The following is a 20,712-nucleotide window of genomic DNA, read 5'->3' as shown; positions in this document are numbered from 1 at the left end:
GCTGACACCGAAGGTGCTCTCAGGAGGGTTACTGAAGAGTCTGGAGGCTTGATATTATATCCCGAAAAATCCTTGCATAGCATCTGGGAAAATAATGCATTAGGTGCTCTGAGTCAGTATGGTACAGATTTGCTTCATGTGTAGATCTAAGAGTAGAATTTGTGGTGATGCTCTGCAGAGTTTTGGCATTGGTTGTACTTTAAAAGTAGTTTGTGCTAATAGAGGTTTGTGTGTAATACAAGACTCTATTTAATCTGCTACTTTGAGTGGTTTAGCTGCAGTTTGCTTTTTCTCTTGCCTGTTTGCTCTTCCTGATACAGTGTTTGTTACTTGTAATTCATACTGCACTGGATACTAATAGGCTTGTTTAAAATCATTACAATATTTGTGACTTCTAATTATACTGTTGCTTTTATAATTTTAATCAAAATTCATTTAGACAAATAGTACAGGAAAGGAAATACAGACATGTCCAGGTCTTTCATTTGTGGTTATCTCTAGAATGAGGTGACAGCAAATAGAAATCTAGAGAAGCTGGAGCCTGGATGTCTGTGATTGGAAATAAATAAGGAAGTATTCAAATTAGTCTGTGTATTTACACTTTGTTGTTGGCAATGGGGAAAATGGGTTTTTAGTCATGATTGCTTTGTTTACACTGAAACAGAAGACGTATGGCTAATTTAACAGGGTTTTTATATTGTTCAGACACAGTGTACAAACACAGGTAAAGTTCAAACATCTGGAATGTAAGTTCTTGCTAGTGACATAAGCCAGACTTAGGAAAAAGAGAGCCAAGAACTCTGGATTGTTCAAATTGTTCTCCAACCTTAAAGAACTTAAAGTAAAATCCAGTGTTTTCTGAACCAGGGTGAAAAGCAGTCAGAGCTGTCCAGGGTGGTTCCTAACAGTCAGCACAGAGTTAAGATGGAACTTCATTTAAAAATACAAAAGAAGCGGGTGGGGGGAAGGAAAACAGCAAAAATATTCAGGAAATATGAAATTACATCTCAATTGTGTATTGGGTAGCAGCTGGAACTGAGTTGGAATTGTTTTGTTGAGCAAAGTGCAGCTTGAAAGGCATGTGGAATAGAAAAGACTCACTGCATATTCTTGTGTGTGGTTTCCCATTTTTTTTGAGGATAGCTTTGGTGCTTCTCCAGCCACTAAGAGTGTGTTTGAGGAAGTGCTGAGTACTGAAGCTAGAATGACGGTCAGAAAAATGACTTCATGTGAGAAAGTGGTGGCAGCTGCTCTGGAATTAAATCAGATGCGCAGTGTACTCCCCCCTGCTCCATTGCAGATTGTGTAAGGCTGGTTTGTAGTTCATAAATGATGACAACAGCAAAGCACGGTGACATTTAACTAAGATGGAATTTAACAAGGCAGCTCTTTGTTGTTGTTGCTGCTGCTCTAAAGTTCTAGTTAGTGTATTATTCATGAACTTGATAAATAATTCTTCACAATTAGAATGCAGAAGTCTGTCAATTATTGTTTCCTTTGGCAGGATGAAATTGAAACAGAAAATGCTGTTACCATCTTATAGAATCTTTCTAAAATGCCCTGTAAGATTTTTTTTTCTTCCTGGATCCTGACTTACTACTATGATATGATAAGGCTGTGCCTTAATTGCCTGAATTGGCCTGAATTTACCCTTCTTTTTTCACTGCTAGACAAAATTAAGTATTTTATTTTTAAAATAAGCTTTATCATAAGGAATCAGCAAGAACTGTTCTTTCAGCATTATCCGTTTATGCTAGCATTCAGCTCATCATCTGCTACTTCTTGTATTAATGTTGGAAATTGACACACAGTCAATGCAGTACAGAAATGATGCATTTGATGCTTATTGAGGCCAGAAGTTAGAGGGGCCAAAGACTGAAGGTATTGTAGATGGATGTTTTGTTTTGAAAGTATAGGCTGGAGTCAGAGATGTTTGAAGCACTGAAAATTTCCCAGGTATCTCTTCTGTACATGGTAGCAGTGAAGCATTCTGTCACCTCTTTCCTGTTTAAAAGAGCTGTATGCAGCAGCTGCATGGAAGGCACACAGTGGCCTTAGGTTAATCTTCACCTCTTCTGCCCAGCCTGTATATTTAGTATAACAGCTATTGGAAGATCCAGCAATAATATATCAGTGGTTGAAAAATACAGATGGCATAGTATTGCAGGCTGTCCAAGCACTAAGAGAGCTTCCTATAAAAGTTTAGAATTATTTGTATCATTTTTTTGAATGCAGCAGCTTAACTGTTTATGCAAGTGAACTCATCGTCCCTTACTGGATAACTTCTTTCTTCTTTTCCTTCCCCTCTTCTTGTACCTAATAGAGATGCATCGTTGATGGCTATGAGAAGGCGTATCGAAGGCTTGACACCAGAAGAGATAAGAAATCTTTCTCGAGATGAAATGCACATGCCAACAACGATGGAAGACTTTGAAATAGCTTTAAAGAAGGTTTCTAAGTCTGTATCTGCTGCGGACATTGAGAAATATGAGAAATGGATAGTTGAATTTGGATCCTGCTGAGTTGTCTTATCTTGAAGCCGTCTAACATCTTAAAACACCTTCAGAAGTGATCAGTGTGTCAGTGCACTGCGTGCTCTTTTTAACTTTTGTAATTTAAGAGCAACAGATACCTAAATAAATATTTTTTTAAAATGCAAATTCTCTGTAGCTTTCTTTGAGCTTGCTCAAAAGTTACCTGTTATTTTCTCAAATGTGAAAAGCCATCGATGGGATTAAAGTTTATAAATGAGGGGGAACTAAATGACGTCTAAGCTATAAATACAGAACCTGCACAAAGACTGAGATTTAAAGCAGCAGCCCTTAATGCTACTAGTCAATTCAGCTATTAAGTTAAGCTATTAAATACATGCAGTTAGTGTAAATTAACTGTGCAGCCAGCGGAGGTGCAGTCGTATGTAGTCTCCTTGTAAGTCTGAGGGGAAAATGAACTCTTTCTTGGTGTTATTTCTAACATATTTTCCTTCCTTCATTGTACAGTACTGTGAGCTTAAGAACTGGTGCATTCACTACACGTTTGTTCTGCTAGCGCTGTTCTGATAAGCCAGGATAGTTGTGATATCTTGGTAAGTTCAGGTAAGAATATAGACAAAGCTGCATTGTTTTGGAGTAGGTTCTCTTAATACTTCTTCCTTTTTAGACGTGAGAATGAAGATGCAGCTGTCAGTTGTGTTACAGGAGGGAATTTCTTCTTGGAAATCATTTTATTGCAAGCAAACCAAACTATTCGGTCTCATCTGAGTTAAAATGGAAATGTTTAAGCTTCAATCCTTGGAAGCAATCCAGCAAAGGGCCACTTAAAGATGTGATAATTAATTAAACTTTATTTTGGGAACTTCTAAAGTAAACTTTGTTTTAAAAGCAGCTTAGTTTTTCTAGCTCAACTGATGCTACATTAACAAAACGAACACCTATGTAATATATGGTACATGGGAAAAAGGAATTGATACTGAATTCATAGCTCAGAAGTTCATTTTGTTTTGGAAAGCAGAATGTGATGCCTGCCCCTATCCAGTGGAGTTCTACGTGTTCAAAGGAACAGATGCTTCGGAGGCTGAGACAACAGGGCAGCTATGGTGAGAGCCACAGTTCATAAGAACAGGAGAGGAATGTGCCTTTCCTAGTCTTACAAAGTGACTTATCTTTGTTATTTTTTTTCTTTCAGATTGCACCTGTATCCTTCTCAACTCATGTATGGAAAACGAGACCTGAAGCAACTGGCATGCAGGACAGTTTCCCTTGTTATCTGTGGCAAGGAGTCTTCATAACTATTTTGCAAAATGGTTCAGATTTGTTCCAGCTCAACTTGGCCCTCCTCTGAAAGGTAGGAGATTTCTTGAATCAGGAAAAACATGCACATGCTGAAACAGAAATCCTCTGCTAGAAGTTTGTAAGATTTGATAGCTCGATAGCATAGCATTGTTGTTTGATAACTGCTATGTTTCTGTCCAAGAAATAGGCCAACTTGTGAAGCAGCACCAATGCCCTCAGGCTCAACCACTCATTTATGCTGCAGCTGTTTAGCGCAGTTAAAACTTCTTGGTGTGGTGCAGGTGCTTGGTTTATAGTTTCATAAGTCGGGATGCAAAGAGCACATACTAACAGCTGCTCAATTTCCATCTGCATTGCAATTCATAACATACTTGTGCAGTAAGGTAAAACTCTTGTATGTTGTCTGCCCCCTCCCCCATTTTTTCTTCATTAAATTTCAGCCTTAAATTAGTACTTGGCACTGCTGAGGCTGTATCTTGAGTACTGTGCTGAGTTGTGGGCCCCTCACTATAAGAGAGACATTGAGGCCCTGGAGTGGGTCCAGAGAAAGGCGCTGAAACTGTGAAGGGTCTGTAGCACAAGTCTTATGTGGTGTTGCTGAAGGAACTGAGATTGTTTAGTCTGGAGAAGGGAAGGCTTTGGGAGACCTCATCGCTCCTTACAACTGCCTGAAATAAAGAGGTTGTGGTCATGTCATGTGGAGGTCAGTAACAACAATAGGCTGAGAGGTAATGGCTTTAAGTTGTACCAGGGGGTGTTTGGGTTGGGTGTTAGGAAAAATTTCTTCTCGGAAAGAGTGGTGATGCACTGGAACAGGCTGCCTTGGGAGGTGGTAGAGTCACCATTCCAGGAGATATTCAAGAGACATGTACATGTGGCACTGAGAGACATGGATCGTGGGTGTGCTGGTAACAGGTTGGCAGTTGGGCTGGGTGGTCTTAGCAGTCTTTTACAACCTTAATGATTTTATGAAGGGGCATTCATTTCCACATGCGTGGAAGAAGGCTTTATCTGTCTGTGGGAGACTTGCTTCAGCAGTTCTTGTCCGTGCAGTCACCTCCTTAGTGCTAGAGTCTGTGTGATTTCCTTATTAGTTGTGGATGACAGCTATCTCTGCCATGTTTTCTTTTACCCAATTTCATTCTTAATTCAGATGCCTTAAGCTCTATGTCTTGACCAGTCATGGTATCATTGTGGGAGCTCTCTTGGGACAGAGTCCTTGAGAAGCACTGCTTGTGACTCTGCTCACTGCAGAGCATCTGCCCTACTTGGACATTTCATGCTCCACACCCACTTGAAGCATCATGGCCAGCTGAGGGGGCAGGTGATCTGGGAACAGTTGGGATCCTGCTCTCTGGTGACACTGGGGAAGGAACTGTGAAGTACAAATGCATGAAGTGCCAGAACAAAAAGCACAGATAATTTTGATCTCCCAAATGACAGCTGCTCAGTCTAATGGCAGGTAGTCTGGATTCTCTTTTTCCCCCCATCATTCCTAAAAGCAACTCTTAAGTTAGAACAGTGAATAGCTTAAAAAAAACAAATAGCTCCATGTATCTAACATGTACCACAAACTCTGCTAGTTTATGCAGCAAAATAAATGTATGCTTCAACACAGTCTAATAAACAATTTAAATGTTTATTTGAAAAACATGAACAGTACAAATCAGCATGGGAAGACTGGGCCTACTTAGTAAGCCCATATAGTAGATGTTTTTTTTTCCTTTATTTTGAAATGTTGCGTAGCACTGTCACAAATACAAAAAGAACCTTGTGAACAAGCCAAGTTACAAGTGCTAGCAGTTTTTTATGAGCATTAGGGGTCATAGACGTATAAAGTGCTTGAAATACAAATCCACCTTTTTGATTTCTGTTTTGCATATATGTCAAATTACTTGAGCAATACAAATGTTTGGTAGTGATGCTTTCCTTGCAAGGCACACTCAGCCCTAAGAGACCTGAACCCAGGTTGGGCTGCTCTGTTTTGGCTTGCAGGCACACGTAATGTTTGTGATACTCCTTTGTCCTTTTCTGTAAAGAGGCATTTAGGGACTTCAGGACACCCTGAATTTCATCAGCTGGCTACTCAGGAGAGATGGTTTGTCTGTAGGTGTGCAGGCAGCCAGCATCCTGTCTGAGCTGCAGAGAAGTGACTTCACAGAAGTTAAAACCAATGGTAGCTGTTGTATTTTGAAGCTTCTGAAAAAGGCTGCATGTTTATGAAGGGGTACGGGGAAGTCAGCTTTGAGCCTCATCCTGACTATCGCATTACCAGTTAATCAACTCACTTAGTTTTCTCAGTAGGAAACAAAATATTAAGATCAAGTGCCAAATTTCAAGTCAACTAAAAATTCATTAAAATCAAACAAACAACAACAACAAAAAAGAGCAACTCTGAAGTAAATACAATGTTAAGTACATGTTCTCTCATCTAAATTATTTTTCCTGTCTGGAACATCTGAAGGCAAGCTGATGGTAACCACAGGTAAAAAGCTCACTTGATCCAGGAGAAGGATGCCTCTGAAAGGTAAGATGAGCTGGCATTAGAAAATAATACTCGAAACAATCCTGTGTTCTAAAAATAAGACATTCTTAAAAGCACCCTAAACTATCATTGAAGTTAAAGCGTCAAGTGTTATCCTAACAATACCTCTTTGAAAGTAAAATAGACATCTTAAGAAAAAACTGGTTCCAAAATGTAGTGGCTCTTGTTTCAGAGAAGGCCCCCAGTTCAGTTTGTACATCTGAACTATCAGCAGAGTGGGCTCCGTTTCAACACAGCTTAAAGCTGTTGAGCCTTTCAGTTCCTCAGAATGCTCTGACAAGACGCACACAAGTTCTATGTTCTCTAGTTGGACAAGAAGTTACTGCAGTCTGGATCCTTTGTTCTGTACTGACATCTGCCATGGATTGCTCATCACTTTGCTGAATGGTTTATGATGGTAAGATATATTTTTCCCTAGTTCTGCTTATTTCAAAGCTTCACAGCATTAAGCTCCTTAGGGTTGTGGAAGAGCAGCTGTTACAAACCATTTCTTCACTTTTCCTACTCTAACAAGCTAGTTCCAAAAAGTTCTCAGTACTCTGCCAAGCTTTGTGGAGTGTCGGGGGGAAGCATTGGCATCTTCCGTCACTGCAGTTTCCAGCCTTCTCAGTTTACCAGCCTTCCATTTTCCTAGCTCTGTCAGAAGCACTGTGGCCAGCTCTTATCCCTGGGTGAATGCATGAATCAGCCATGCTTTCAGAAGCACAGCTGGTCTGCAGTATTTGAGAACATCAGCTGTGCTTGCTCCAAGTGAGGAAGCATGATTTGCTGTCAGTCATTTCTCCTAAAAAAAACCAATTGGTTCCAAGGGTTAAGGCTTCCTGAGTTGACTTGGGTTCCATAAAAACATTCATGCTTTCCTATTTCGGCTCTGAATCTTATCTGCAGTTGCCATTTCATACTTCCACACTCCCTGCAGCTTACAAGCTGCCTAGATAGGTAACCCTTTAAAGAAATTCCATTTGAATTTGCAAAGCCAAATTTGAGGCCTTCCATAACTGCAGTAGTGACTGCAATGCTATGAAAAGATGTGGAATTGCTGGAACAGCTTAGCTCTAGCTTCTGCCCTCCTCTGTTGGAGGTGTGTTAATGGTGTCTCAGAATGTAGCCAGTGTAAGACTTCATCAATTTGGTATTATCACAGCAAAGCTAAAGATGCTTCTAATGAAAGACTTGCCTATACATCAAAAGGTCACTTGAAGTGATAATTTGCCACATCCTTCTTACTAAATTATTGCCACCATCTGCCTAAAGAACAGAGCTGCTTCTGACTTGAAAGATTTTTCAGTAATGCTTTGTCTTCATGGGAAAAGAAGAAAAGAAAAAAGCACAAGTTACTTACTTGGGCTCACAGGAAGGGAAAATCACCTTTAGGACTTTTAGGATGAGTGCTGCTCCGATGACTCCAACCACAATGACTTCCATCAAATTAAAGAAAATGGGTAAAGATTTAAACCAGAATCTGCAGAGCCATTTCCTCAAGTCTTCCACCCACTGGCACATCACCTGCAATCAAACAGGTAGAAATAATCTGGTTGCAAAACACAGCAGGTGTAGTTTTGTAGCTGCTGGTAGAAGCAGGATGTAATCGATTGGTGACTCAGACTTGTTTCTTTTCTAATGTTTGGAACCTTTTAACTGAACTATTCCTATGTAAAGGTTTAATTTGTGCAGAAGTGACTCATCCTCAAAGAGTTCCCTGAAAGGAAAGGCCACTTGGGAAAACAAAGAACACTCCAACAGAGCAGGAGAAGGGTGGGCTTCTTGACCTATACTCGGAGTAGCAATGATTGCATTGCTGAATACAGCAGGGAAGGGTCACTGAAATGCAGGAGAGGGATAGCATGTTCTCTAACCTATCTATAACTTGCCACATACCGTTCTTGCCATCCTCTCTCCACCACAAAGTAGGCTGTGGAAGCCTATCCCTAAAACTCATCTGGGACTGAAGCTTTTCAAGCTGCTGCTGTGTTTCTTACAGCTGGTGAAACTCATGGCTCATCAACCAGTAGCCAGCACCTGCCTCTAAGCAATGTCAGGGAAAACAAAAAAAGTGTAATTTAAAGCTTAAAAAAAAGGTAGAGCTGCTGTAAATACTTAGTCAGTTGTAACTATCACAGCTCATTTTCATGGCGTATCTGTGACACAGCATTGCAGGATTTACACACAATCTTACATTCACAGTGGTTGGCTGTGGGGATTTCCATGATTTCATGATGTCACGTACTTTACACAAGTAAGTGGGATAGCAGTTCTCTCTTGAGAAATCTATTATACGCTATTTGTTTGACTCAAATAAAAAACAGAGAACCAAAGAAAGGTCTAGGATGGTACATACTTTCTTACCATCTTTAAATAATGTTCTGGCCAAACAAGGAAAACGCACCATCTGAATCCTAACAGTGCTTTTATTTGATTCCTTCTGTAACCATTCAGGAAGGAAGTAACCCTGTATTTGCACATGTTTCTATAGTCAACACTAAAAACACAGAGGAAGTCTATTTGTCTCATTCTCTTGAACTGTAACATTTTGCTTTATCAGCAACATGTTGCTACATTTGTCTTCCTAGGAATGTCACCAAGTCATCTTCCCATTTCTCTGGAGACAGAGGAGAAAAAAAGAGGAGGGGAAAAAAACCAACAAAGGAAAAACAACAATGGGACCGTACCTTGTAGGAGGACTGAGGTTCTATCCTAAGAGGTGTTTCTGGTAACTTGCCAGGTAATGTCTCTTCATCCACTGTGGTTTCTACCTGCCAGATCAGATACTGACTGGTAGTTTGCAGTGGATCTTGAATATCTAAAGAAGAAAAAGTGGATGTAGTGGGAGGGTTGTTGCGGAGGGGTGGGTATTATTATTATTATTATTATTATACTCTAAGCTAGGAAGCAAAATCATGTTGCATTTCATTAAGGTCAAAGAAAGCCAACAATTTTTTTCCACTTGATAAGAAGCAGCAGTATTCTTAGTATTCTTATTACCATGCAGCCCTTAGCTATGAATTTCAGCTGTCAGCAGGTTTTAAAAGTGATAAACTAGATAAAAATATTTATCTCCTAAGAAATCTGCGAATTTTTGATTGAACTAAATTGAAATAAGATTAAAGTATCCAATAACTTCTCTGTCTTTAAAGATATTCAAGTTTAATAACTGTCTCTGATTTGGAAGTGACCCAGACAGGTATTTCCTCCACAGTTTTCCCTTTTGATCTCAGGAAAAAGGGGGAGCTTTAGGGAAATCTCTGTGACAGCACGAGAGAAATTCATGTAAATGTCTGGGCTATGATTTTACAAGCACCAAATAATTCAAAGGAGAACAGATTTGGAAACAAAACAAAAGAAATAACTAGAATATAGAAAAGTGGAATTCAGGTGTAAATATATTAAAAGAAAACACAAAAAACTTAATGGTTAATCTGACAACTGTTTAGCTGTGTACAATGACACTGGAATAGCAATAACAGTTATTTTGTCCTTGTAAATCAGCATGTAAATTTATGCTCAAAAATATTATGCAACAGCTAAGATACCTTTTCCTGAGAGGTTGGGAAGTGTAAATAGCACGTCGTTGTCCCTCGGGATGGAATACAGCATGCTCTCTTTCAAAGGGACAGTGTAGTTTGAATGTCTCAGTACCCTCAGGTCCTTCACTAAGATATCTATTTCTGTTACTTCTTCCTGCTGAACCTGCAAGAGATGCAAACAGATTGATAATGTTGAGTTTAAAGTGAAGACAAAGTAGGCTGGCAAAGAGAACCAGTATGTGCTTGTAAACTCCAAGCCAGTAAGATTTAGATGGATGTTGTAACGTGAATCATTACTCTTAGCTTTACTTAACACACTTCCACAGCTGGATTATAATAATAATATAATAATAATGCTGTATTTGTATGTGTGCTGAATAGACCACATCTTCCTCTCCCTGCAATAACACATCACAGTCAATCTGCGGGCTTTCATCAAGGTCTTACAGAGCTCCTCTTGTCAGGAAAGCACTTTAAAGCATGAAAAACTCAAATATATATTAAAGGGCACGTGGAAACATTTAGTGTGTTGCTCAGATGAGACTGACACTGATGCTTTTGTAGTCATTGCTTTTATTTTTTTGTTTCCCTAACAAGTGGAAAAAATCCTGCTGAGATACTCATTGCTGCTTTTGTTTAGCTTTAAAAGAAATATAAGGTAAAATGATTTCATTCAGAGCAGACAAAAATGAAGTATGGATTAACTATGTGCTCACGTATTCAACTCTCCTACTACAGGTTGATGTAAAGCAGTTTGTCAGCAGATACATGTCTTCAAAAAGGAATGCAGGAGATGATGTGGTTTCACTCATGCTTTCAGAGCCATTATCCTTTTGCTTTTAACATGTGCAGAACAATACAACTAAAAAGATGACTTACTGTCAGCTGATATCAAATTAGAAAGATTGAAAGCTTCTGACTTACAAGAACAATTTGGGAAACAGAATGAGGTTTCTGTGTGTTCTTACCAGATGTCTGTGCTAACCCAATATGCATTTTGATGTCTAGTTTAAGATCTGAACTACTACAACGCTATTGGCTAACAACTGTACCAAACCAAAGTATATTAGCCAACAGTGGGGTAAGGACTTCATTAAAAAAGCTTCAGATCTGAGTGAGATCATTGCTTTTATTAAGAGAAAAAGAAAAAAATCACAGAGAAACACATCATGCCAGAAGTTCTTCATGTTGAGCATACATTTAATTAGTGATCAATGGTATTATCATCATCTTCCTATTAAAAAAGTGAAGCAGAATATAGGACAGCAGCTCTGTCTTCTAACTAAAACCTGTCAGGTTGGAGAAGTATGACCTATAGGTGACTGTGACAACTCATTTCTGCACATTTTGATCAGCTCAGTTGTAGCCCCTCACACTCACTGCTGTGTGTGCAAATACAGTTAGAAGTTTTCTAGTTTTTATTTTGCTGTTCATCTCAAAATAAATAAATATTATTATTCAGATAATTAGCTTGAATACAAAACACCCTAAGGCTAAGCCCTCAGATGATCTTCCCTTAGTGAGCCCTCTTAAGAGAATGCTGCTGCAAACTGTGTGGTTGAAATGTTTTATTAGCTTGGAATAAATAATGGGCAAAATCTCGAGCCTCAGAATGAGCACGTGTACAAAATTATTAAAAGGGCACTACTTTGAGAATGAAATATTGCTGGTGAGTTTGACTTTCCTTGCGTTTTGGAAAAGTTCATGATATTCTAACAAGCTTAATGGAAAGTCATCCAACTGCTAACTACTGAGATAAGAATGTAAACGTTAAAGCTTAAATTCTCCTCGTGAAACACCTCTGCTGACCCAGGTTGGTTTTATCTCCCTCAGCACCGTGCTAGCCAGCATTAGATTATATACTTTGGACCTTGACCACCATCCACACACGTGTAAACCTTTTAGCTTGTAGTTCCTATTTGCCTCTCCTGAACTCAGAACAAGCAGAGTGTTATTTTTTTCTTACCTGTCTTCCATCAATTTCCGTCACTTCTTCCTGAATGACGATCAGCTGCAAATCAGAACTGGATGCCAAAGGCCACTCGTGAACCATGATGCGAACGCTGACAGTTCCCAGGCGCTGCTGCTCTACTGTGTCATCCACACTTCCATTCTCCACTGTTAAAACATAATGGCATAGTTTTCAAAGAGAAACCATCCCAAATGGTATGATGGAATTCTCCATGGAGCACACAGATGTGAACAGTGTGGTATCCCTGCAGGTGAGGCCATACTGGAGCTGGAGGCCAGTAATGGAAATCAGGGAGATTTATCTACCACACAGTGCAGGAGCTGAGCTGCCCCAGTTTCTAAGCCCCCAGCACTGTGTGTCAACTGCAGTGCTTGCTTAAGAGGCACCCAGGGAGAATGCTCCACTTGTGTCCCTCAGTTACACAACTCCATCTGCAACCATTTTCCTCATAAAGCTATTTAGCACTTTTAAATATAGGAAAAAAAACCTTTCTAGAACCATCTAGGAGTGTCTTCCTTTGGGAAAATAAGTGGAAGAAGGAAAGAAAGAGGGACTGTTCCCCATGGGTGTAAGCAGTAATGTGCTTGCTGAATACTTTCTGAACTACAGCAGCAGGCAGATATTAAAAGACCAAAGATGCCAAGATAATGAAACTCTCTGCAGTCCCACCCTTTCACATGTCGGGCTGGGGCTAAAGATGTTCACTGAACTGAAAGAGACTTTGTGGAAACTTGAAGTGGGTAAATAGGTCCAGGAATAATGTAACAGTAATGTCAAGTCAGCACTGCTCTTAGTCTCTAATATTCAAGATTGTGAACATTGAGGACCCAGACCCAAGTGTGGGAATGGACAATTCCAGGTTCCCAGCTCAAATCAGTATTTTTCTCCTTGTTTCAGATGTCCTGTAGCCACTGCAAGCTATACAGCTATGGTTTTAGAAATTCCTAGGAACCGCTACAGTAGAGTGCTCAGCTTCTCTTAAAATTAGTCAATAAAATCGTATCTGTTTTTCCAGTCAGTTATCTTGTAGGTAAATGACATCTTGCCACACTTTTCTATCCTAGGATAAAAAGCACAGAAGCAATAGGAATGTAGCTACCCCAGAGACAGAGAAGTAAATTACTGCTCTTCCACTTCAGAGAAGAACTAATGTCAAATTAATAATTGATAATAGTTAAGAAGGAAGGGTTCAAGAGACAAGGTCATGGCTCAGAGAAGCCATTTAGAAAAGCATTAGTATTTTCTAAGTAAACGACTGGATGTAAGGGGGGGATGACCTCAGAAATGAAGCAGCAGAATGACTGCACCTGATCCATTGAGAGATTGTTCTGAAAACAGCAGAAGCTTAAAGTAAGTAATACGGTGGGCCTCAATTATTACAGTGGTCTCTGAGCATCTCAAAAATCACAGAGCTTTCTGATTTCCACAAAGGTGTTGCATTGAACTGGTGGAAAAAAAACCCAACAACATTTTCAAGACCAATTGAAAACATTAACTACTACAAAACACAGCAAAACTGCAGTACTAGTGCCTTGATATCCTGTCCATGAGAACATTCTTTGTCTACTGAAGACAGAAACGAGATAATTAAAGAGATCTTCCCAAAAGATCATCATATTTTTTGCTGTTGAGCCTCTGCTTGGACACCTTCCAGCGAGCCAAGGGCCGTGGCCACTAGCAGGGTGGAGCTGCATCCTTCTGTTTACATTGTCTCGCTTGTCCTGCAAAACATTCTTCTGAAAAGATAGGCAGGGTCTTGAGTCCGGATTCAACTATTTAGATCCAAGTGTATCAATGTGACTTGAGTACAAGGCATCAAGATTTTTTCCACGCACATCAGCAGGAAAACTTTCCTGATTTGGGTAATTTGCTTCTGCTGTGCTGAAGTTTGCAGAGTACACGCACAGACTGTAAGCTTTTGTTACTAGATAACGGAAAAAGAAAATACTTCAGGACAAAAAATAAAGAGAGAATACTCACATATTACTGTTTGACACGTTATGTGGGCAACTCCGCTTCTCATAGGAAAATCATTTAGATACATCTGCCCGTTAACATAAGTGATGTTAAACACAACCTGAAAGACAGACAGACGGAATGAATGTGCAGTCCTGCCCCTGTGCTGCAGTTCTGTTCTCAGAGGAACACTATTAACGCTGTCTGAAGTCAGACCAAACTATATATTCTTATCCACATGCTGGCTTTGTTTTGTTGCATATTAATTCACTGAATAAATAGAAAAACCTGACAAACCTGTCCTCTGTGAAATTCTCCATTGCTTTTCATCATCATCACATCAACTCTGATTGTTTCCTGGAAAACAACAAAGAAAAGAGATGTACGTTTCTGTGAGAAAACATGCAAAGCCCTACAGGCCATAAGCGACTTTCACACGCTCTGCTGCAGAACAGCCCCATGCAGGTCCTAAAGCACATTCTCAGGTTTATTTCTTAAATACAGACAAAATAATCATCAAAATTATTGGAATAATTCATTACACGTGGATGTAAATGGAACAGAAGACTCTCACATTCACTGAAACAGAACAGACAATGCATGATACAATCAGATTCTCCATCTCTGCTGAGTTTGTTAAGAGCTCCATTAAGCCTTCAAGCTGTCAGCCCGTTGTGATAAAGAACACCTGGCTTTATCAGCACCAGCAATGATCCTGTTTTGTTTTTCTCTGGTTATCATTTCCGAGTTATGCTACACAAGCTTCCTCCAAGCCCCGGGGATTTATTTCCTTCTTTCAAACCTCAGTTGCTGTGATTTCTTGATTCCTTCATTCTGTCCTCTCATTTCATCCTTGTAATCTGAAGGGTTCTTTGGCAGATGGGACCTGAGATCTCCTAACTGCCCTGTGACAAGGCCCATGTCCAAGAGAGGATGTTTTTTGTATATCACCGCATGTACTTTCCTGAGTCGTCATCTCACAAATAATGTTAGATTCTCTATTTGCCTTTTGGGAGCCTTAAATTGTGTTTCACTTCCCCCTGGAAAACTCTTCTCTGCCCTTCAGCATCTTAATGGCGCTGTGTTTGAGACAGTTTCACCTCAAACAACTGAGAAGTGAGGCACGTCTCCAAAGAAAGGAGAACTCAGAATTCAGAATGAAGGAACAAATGAATAGAAGATCTTATAGGTGGGAAATACATGGAGCACAAATTATCTTTTAACTTTTTTTTGCTGTGTTTTTACCTACTACAATGTGTCATCCCGGTTCATGAGCAGAAACTTTCCAGAGTACAACTGTAAGATAAAAATTCCCTTAAAACAGCGGGTATGCATAAGTAGCCAGAACTACCATGGACTGAAAAACAGCATCCCAGTATGATTCAGCAGAAATCTGGCTTCATAGGGGAAGTGTGGTTTAAAATCCAACACAGATTTACACTCATTATTTCACTAAGTACAGTATTTTGAAAGGAAGGTAATTCCCTTTTGGTCGGAAATTCCTTGTCCTTGATGTTTCAGAGGCGTTTGTCAATAGCAAAATTCTCTGGCCACCAAGATCAAAAAGAAAACTCTTTTTCCCTGCCCTTGATGACTGAGATTTTGTGTCCTCACTTCCTAGTATTTTCTCTCTTATGGGAATTCAAAGGGCCTGGAGGATGGATCTTCCAAGCAGTCTTAGTAACACTTCAGTTTTAAGCTTCAGAACCAAGCCTGAGCTCCTATGTGCAGAAAGTATTTTGCAATCTTTTGCCAACATCTATGAGATGACGTGGAGAGATTGCCAGGAAAAGAAAAGGGACAGCCAGATACTGCTAGGAAGAGGGAAAGTCCCCACCTCCTCTTTTAATCAAATGCTGTAATTGAAAACGAAGGGCCTAAGGCAAAATAAATGTGCTCAGCAAACGAGCAATGTATGCACCAAGTGAAACGTGCATCTTCATGTTGTCGGTTCTGTTGACTTGGTACCCAAAGGCACAGTCATGAATTCTGTTGCACACATAGATCTTGCACTTGAAGAGCACATTATACACTTAAGAAATTAAAATATTTAGGTGAGCACATCCCTGCTGTCAAAATTACAATTGATGGTTGCATGCAGGCAAGTAAGACAGCTGAGCTGCTCTAACAGCTTGCTGCCTCTGCCACTGACTGACTGACTGCAGCTCTCTCTCTGGCACATCTTCCTTCCATCCCATTTCTGCCAAGTCAGTGAGCAGCTCATTAAGCTGGCAGGAGAATGGCCACTTCGATGCCAGCTTATTTCCCTCTCCATAAGCAAGAGGCAGACAAGCAGTGGAGACACGGGCTGACAGCTGGGAGAGGTGTGGGACTCGCTTGTATCTGAATATTTCCTGACCTCTTGTATGTTCTTGTTTTGCCTAAGCAGTCTTCACCAGCGTCAGTGCCGGACTTGCTATGAAACACTGCAAGTAGATCTCCAAGTTTTGATGTGAGCAAATAGCCAGGTATCAACTGTTCTTGTTCCAGTGTTCCCAAACTGATACAGAAACATGTCAAGGCCACCTTTTCCAGGGTAAGAATTAACTCATACTGACAACAGGTGTTCATTTAACCAATTCTTAAAGCTTTCTGGTGATGTCCAAAAGAACAAACGCTGTCCTCAACTATTTACTCTAGTGCTCTCTTCTTCTATCTTTAATGTTAAAAGCTTTTCTGATGCCCTACCTGAAACTTCCTTGCTGCACCTTAGGAGCAGGTCATTCATTACTCTTGACAGCACCTTCCCAGGGAAAACAACAGCTCTCCAGTTCAGCTTTCCTGATTTTATATTGATGCTCCCAGCTCACTTCATCCTTCCTTGGAGATCAGTTCCTCACAGCTGTCTTCCCACTGGTCCTTTCTGAAGCACTGCACCCAAAATCCAATAGGGCCTCTCTGTAACCCAACTGCTGTGGCCAATCTCCCTGACTCTACACAATCCACACCAGTCTACACGAGGAGCCAGAAGACACACATGCACCACAACAAGGAGCAGGACAGAAGCGTGTGGTGCACAAGATTCCCCCTGTTACTATATCCCATTGGTATCTGATCAAGAGTAAGTGCTTGAGAGTGATATGTTAATGTTTGCTGTGCTGGGAGGAAGGGAAAACAAGCCAGTCCTGTGGCAGTGAACCTACTGAATCCAGAACATAGGCCATGCACAGCAATCCTCAATCTTGTCCTGTTACTTTCTGGAGAAGCCTGAACCATGAGTGTAAGTCTAGTTTGTACAGCTCAATGCTGCTATAGGGTGCAGATGCATCTCCTGAGTTTTCCTAAAACTTCTTATCACTGTTTTAGCACTCTGGCAGCGATACTCACAGCAGTAATGGCCATAGTACCTGCTAAGAGTATAGCACCTCCACCACAGATTCATGCTTTTCTGTTAGAGGAAAGCAGGGCTGGGGCAGTAATAGTGTGGAAAGGTGCACGACAGGTTTTATGTAAACTAGTGAATTTTGATAAACCTGAAACAACAGCAATAAGCAGACAGTGATTATATTCTAATCCTTTCAGCATGTGCTGCAATGGAACCCAGGAGAGCTCAATTGGGACAGTGCAAAAAGCATCCGACATCACTTGAAAGGGAATATTTGTTACTTCTTAAAGAGCCCCCACACTGGTTCTGCACACACATTCACCCACCTGTAGCCTTTTATGAAAAATGCCACACAAGACAAAGCTGTAGGTCTAATAAGGCAGGGACTTCTATCAGATCTGATTGCAGAATTACTGAAGAGCCTCTTTGGCACATGTCTGACACAGTTACCCTGCCCTGAGAGGCACTCAGTGGCACCCAAGTGCCTCCAAGGCTCACACAGTCCCATGCCTCTCCCCATGCTCCCAAACAAGGCTCCTGCTGCTGCAGGGAGCAGATGGTGCAGCTCCTGGCAGCACAGGCAGCTGCATGGGCAGCAGGGGGACAGGCAGCCCCTGTAGCAGCTGTGCAGGGATATCTTCTGTATAGTATGGAAATGGGAAATCAACACAAGTTGCCATGCAGGTAAGAAATGGACAGAAATAGTTTCTGTTTCTAAATCTGAACGGAGATGGTGGGAAAGAGTGTTCAAACAAGCCAAAAACTACCAGCCATCCAACTTCACACCGCTTCTGAGTCCTGGCATTCACATGGAAAACTGGCCCCACAGGGTCTCAGGTTCCGTTCTTATTCCTTCATCAGACACAAAACAAAGCTATGCTGTAGGCTATAGCTGGTCACCAGGAGCAGCTGAGGTAAGAAACAGTCTTGGTACAGTCCCCAGCAAGACTGAAGGACTATGTTTAGCCCCTCATATCTCACCAAACTTCAGTACAAAATCTTCTCAAAGGCCTGGTGTTGTTAAACAGCATGATAATACTTAGGATAAGACAATGAAATCCAGTACTTGCTTAGGTAACTACAACTCAACTACCATGTTAACATATAAATCTAACACGGTGATGCATTTGCTTTGCTTTACTTTTCTGAATAACCACACATATTCCTTCCTTGCTTTGTGCTGTTCATGGAATAACATTGCTCATCCTTTCTGCTGCCCTATGTGTGTTGCCTTTGCTCTCTCCCTGTTAAATCAACTCACAATACAAATACTTCATCCAGAACTTTGGAGCTGAACACTTCATCTCACATCTACACAGCTGCATCACACTGCTTTCATTTCATCATATACATACGGAAAGATGCTGCGGTATATTGTAAGTATAAAACTCAGAACGTATGCCAAGATGTTAAGAGAGAAATTGGCATGAAGCTACGAAAGAAAGATGTCAGTGTGCCACTAGAAACAAGTTTCTTTGATTAAAATCCATGACACCCACTGCACATGTACTGGTGGCTGACGTAGTGAAGATCACTTTTTCCTGTTACGAAACAATCTGTCTTCATAGAGGCAGCCAACGAATAGCCTGAAAAATATTTGTCAAACAACTGCATGAACGTAAGGTCTGGTGGGCAAGTGAGCCTTTTGGAAAGAGAACAGTTCAATCTAAACGTTCAGTGGCAAATGGAGTAAACAAACATCAGAGCATTCATCCCACACTGAGATCTGACAGCACATCAAAAATACTCCAAGGCATTAAATCTAATTCTTGACCTAGCACTAGAAAAACACGTTGCTTTGATGCAAAGATGAGTGATGCTGTTGTTGCAGCACTCCTTGCCCCTGTTTGTTTGGGTTTATTTGGTTTTTTTTTTTCCTTCCCAGTCTGTAATCCACATTTGCTTGTCCAAATTTCAGGAGGAGAAAGCAAAACTAAAGCACACATGCTAACGTTCTTTAAAAACAACAAAGCAAAACCCAACAACAACTAAAAACAGGCCCAGATTTCAAAACAGCTTATTTAAGAAACGACAAGTGTTGCACAACAATGGAGGCGTTCACATTCCTGAGCTGAACAAAAGCATTTCCAACTTAGAAAATGAAATTGCACCGACGTTCTCCGACATTCTCAGGTCTTTCCTCAGCGCTTCCGTTACGGGTCCCGTAATATCTTGGAGGTGAACTTACTGCCATGTACAGGACTGACAAAACGCGAAGCTATCAGTAGCGCTCTGCCACCGTGCTTTCAGGATGCTGGAGTGTGCAGCCAAAGGGAAGCTGCAGCCAGCCTGCAGCCCAAACCCTCCTGAGGAAAGAGCCTTCTGAACACATGCCATGTGTTGCTCAGCTCCTGGCTGCTGCTGCCAAACTAACAGCACCGAAATCCCATCCTGCCCAGGCCCTTCTTCTCCCACCAGCTCCTGCTCACACTGTCAGGCTTTATGAGGGCTCTGAAATGTACCCTATACCCAAAGCAAAGTGGAGGACTGACGGAGCTATCTCTGTGCTTCCACGCTTTTCTGCACCTGATGTGGAGCACTGATGTCTGAAGATCTAGATCCCCACCCTGAATAGCTAAGCTCATCTCAGTTCCAATGGTTGCAAAGGGAAGTGGAGACAAGGAAGCAAGCTCAGGATGTTCCAGTGCAGGGCCAGTGCCAGGCCCTCAAGAGAGCTCTATTTCAACCAGTACCATGGGGAAAAGGGGCCCTAACGAATCCTTCCATGGGACAGTGACTATACAATGGACTGTGCAGGCAGTGGAAGCAGACAGCACAATGCCCTGCACTGGAACAGGTTGCCCAAGGAGGTTGCAGGTGCCCCATCCCTGGAGGCATTCAAGGCCAGGCTGGATGTGGCTCTGGGCAGCCTGGTCTACTGGTTGGTGACCCTGCACATAGCAGGGGGGCTGAAACTACATGATTATTGTGGTTCTTTTCAATCCAGGCCATTCTATGATTCTATGAACACGCTGCTGCATTGGGAACCTGCCATGAGTTCAGTTCAGAAGCACAAACATCACCAGGAGGAGACATGGCCATAACACACCATCTATGTGTGCAGCACCAGCCTGTCACAGTGCGATGCACACACACACACAGCACGAGGTGGCTGTGCCCAGCAATACTGATAGCCATAACATTCTTCCCCCTCTGCCTGCCAGATATTTTTCAGCCACCAAACGCTATAGGGACACATCACAGCAGGGCGGCAGGAAGCAGCGGGCACGCAGTGACCAAGTTAGCGGCAGACGCGTCACGCCTTCTGCTCCTATTCCCACACACCTGCACCTGAGCCCTCGGGCTGGCAGCACTGGCAGCACTGGCAGAGCCCGCAGCCCGCACCGCCCCGCCGGCCTCTCCCTCCTCCTCCACCCGCGGCTCCCAGCGATGCCCCCCCGCCCGCCCGGTACCTGTCCCAGCTGCAGCGCCACGGACGGACCCAGCAGCAGCGCAGCCATCAGCAGCAATAGCAGCGGCAGCAGCGGCCACCGCCGCCGCCCGCGCCGTCCCAGCGCCGCCTCCATCTTGCGACCCGGGAATTAAAACAAAGTGAAACATCAACAAGCGGCGGGGCGGGGCCGGGCGGCGGAGGCGGG

At 41.8% G+C, this 20,712-nt stretch overlaps 2 protein-coding genes across 6 annotated transcripts in view; one reads left to right on the top strand and one right to left on the bottom strand.

Moving 5' to 3' along the window:
* The window catches only part of KATNA1 (katanin catalytic subunit A1), a 27,045-nt gene extending 14,962 nt beyond the window's left edge, over nt 1-12,083 (top strand). For 3 of the 5 annotated variants that reach the window (XM_015858097.1, XM_032443221.1, XM_015858094.1), the window contains one exon: nt 2,324-2,660. In XM_015858097.1, the coding sequence (XP_015713583.1) occupies nt 2,324-2,522 (199 nt within the window). In that variant the 3' untranslated portion in view covers nt 2,523-2,660. Of the gene's footprint in view, nt 1-2,323; nt 2,661-2,999; nt 3,096-3,510; nt 3,596-3,684; nt 3,844-8,906 lie in introns of those variants that run through there. The other 2 variants (XR_001554133.2, XR_001554132.2) reach the window with 2 other exon arrangements.
* GINM1 (glycoprotein integral membrane 1) lies at nt 5,412-20,712 on the bottom strand. The gene is made up of 8 exons (XM_015858098.2): nt 20,527-20,712; nt 14,086-14,145; nt 13,813-13,909; nt 11,827-11,978; nt 9,867-10,023; nt 9,006-9,136; nt 7,679-7,842; nt 5,412-6,311 (listed from the first exon to the last, which is right to left on the bottom strand). Exons 1-8 carry the CDS (start codon nt 20,638-20,640, stop codon nt 6,203-6,205), a joined length of 984 nt encoding a protein of 327 aa, XP_015713584.1. The 5' UTR covers nt 20,641-20,712; the 3' UTR covers nt 5,412-6,202.

Source organism: Coturnix japonica, chromosome 3 (assembly GCF_001577835.2).
Source record: "Coturnix japonica isolate 7356 chromosome 3, Coturnix japonica 2.1, whole genome shotgun sequence".
Lineage (NCBI taxonomy): Eukaryota > Metazoa > Chordata > Aves > Galliformes > Phasianidae > Coturnix > Coturnix japonica.
Note: the sequence above shows the minus strand (reverse complement) of the source record. Positions and strands in the feature narration are given on the sequence as shown.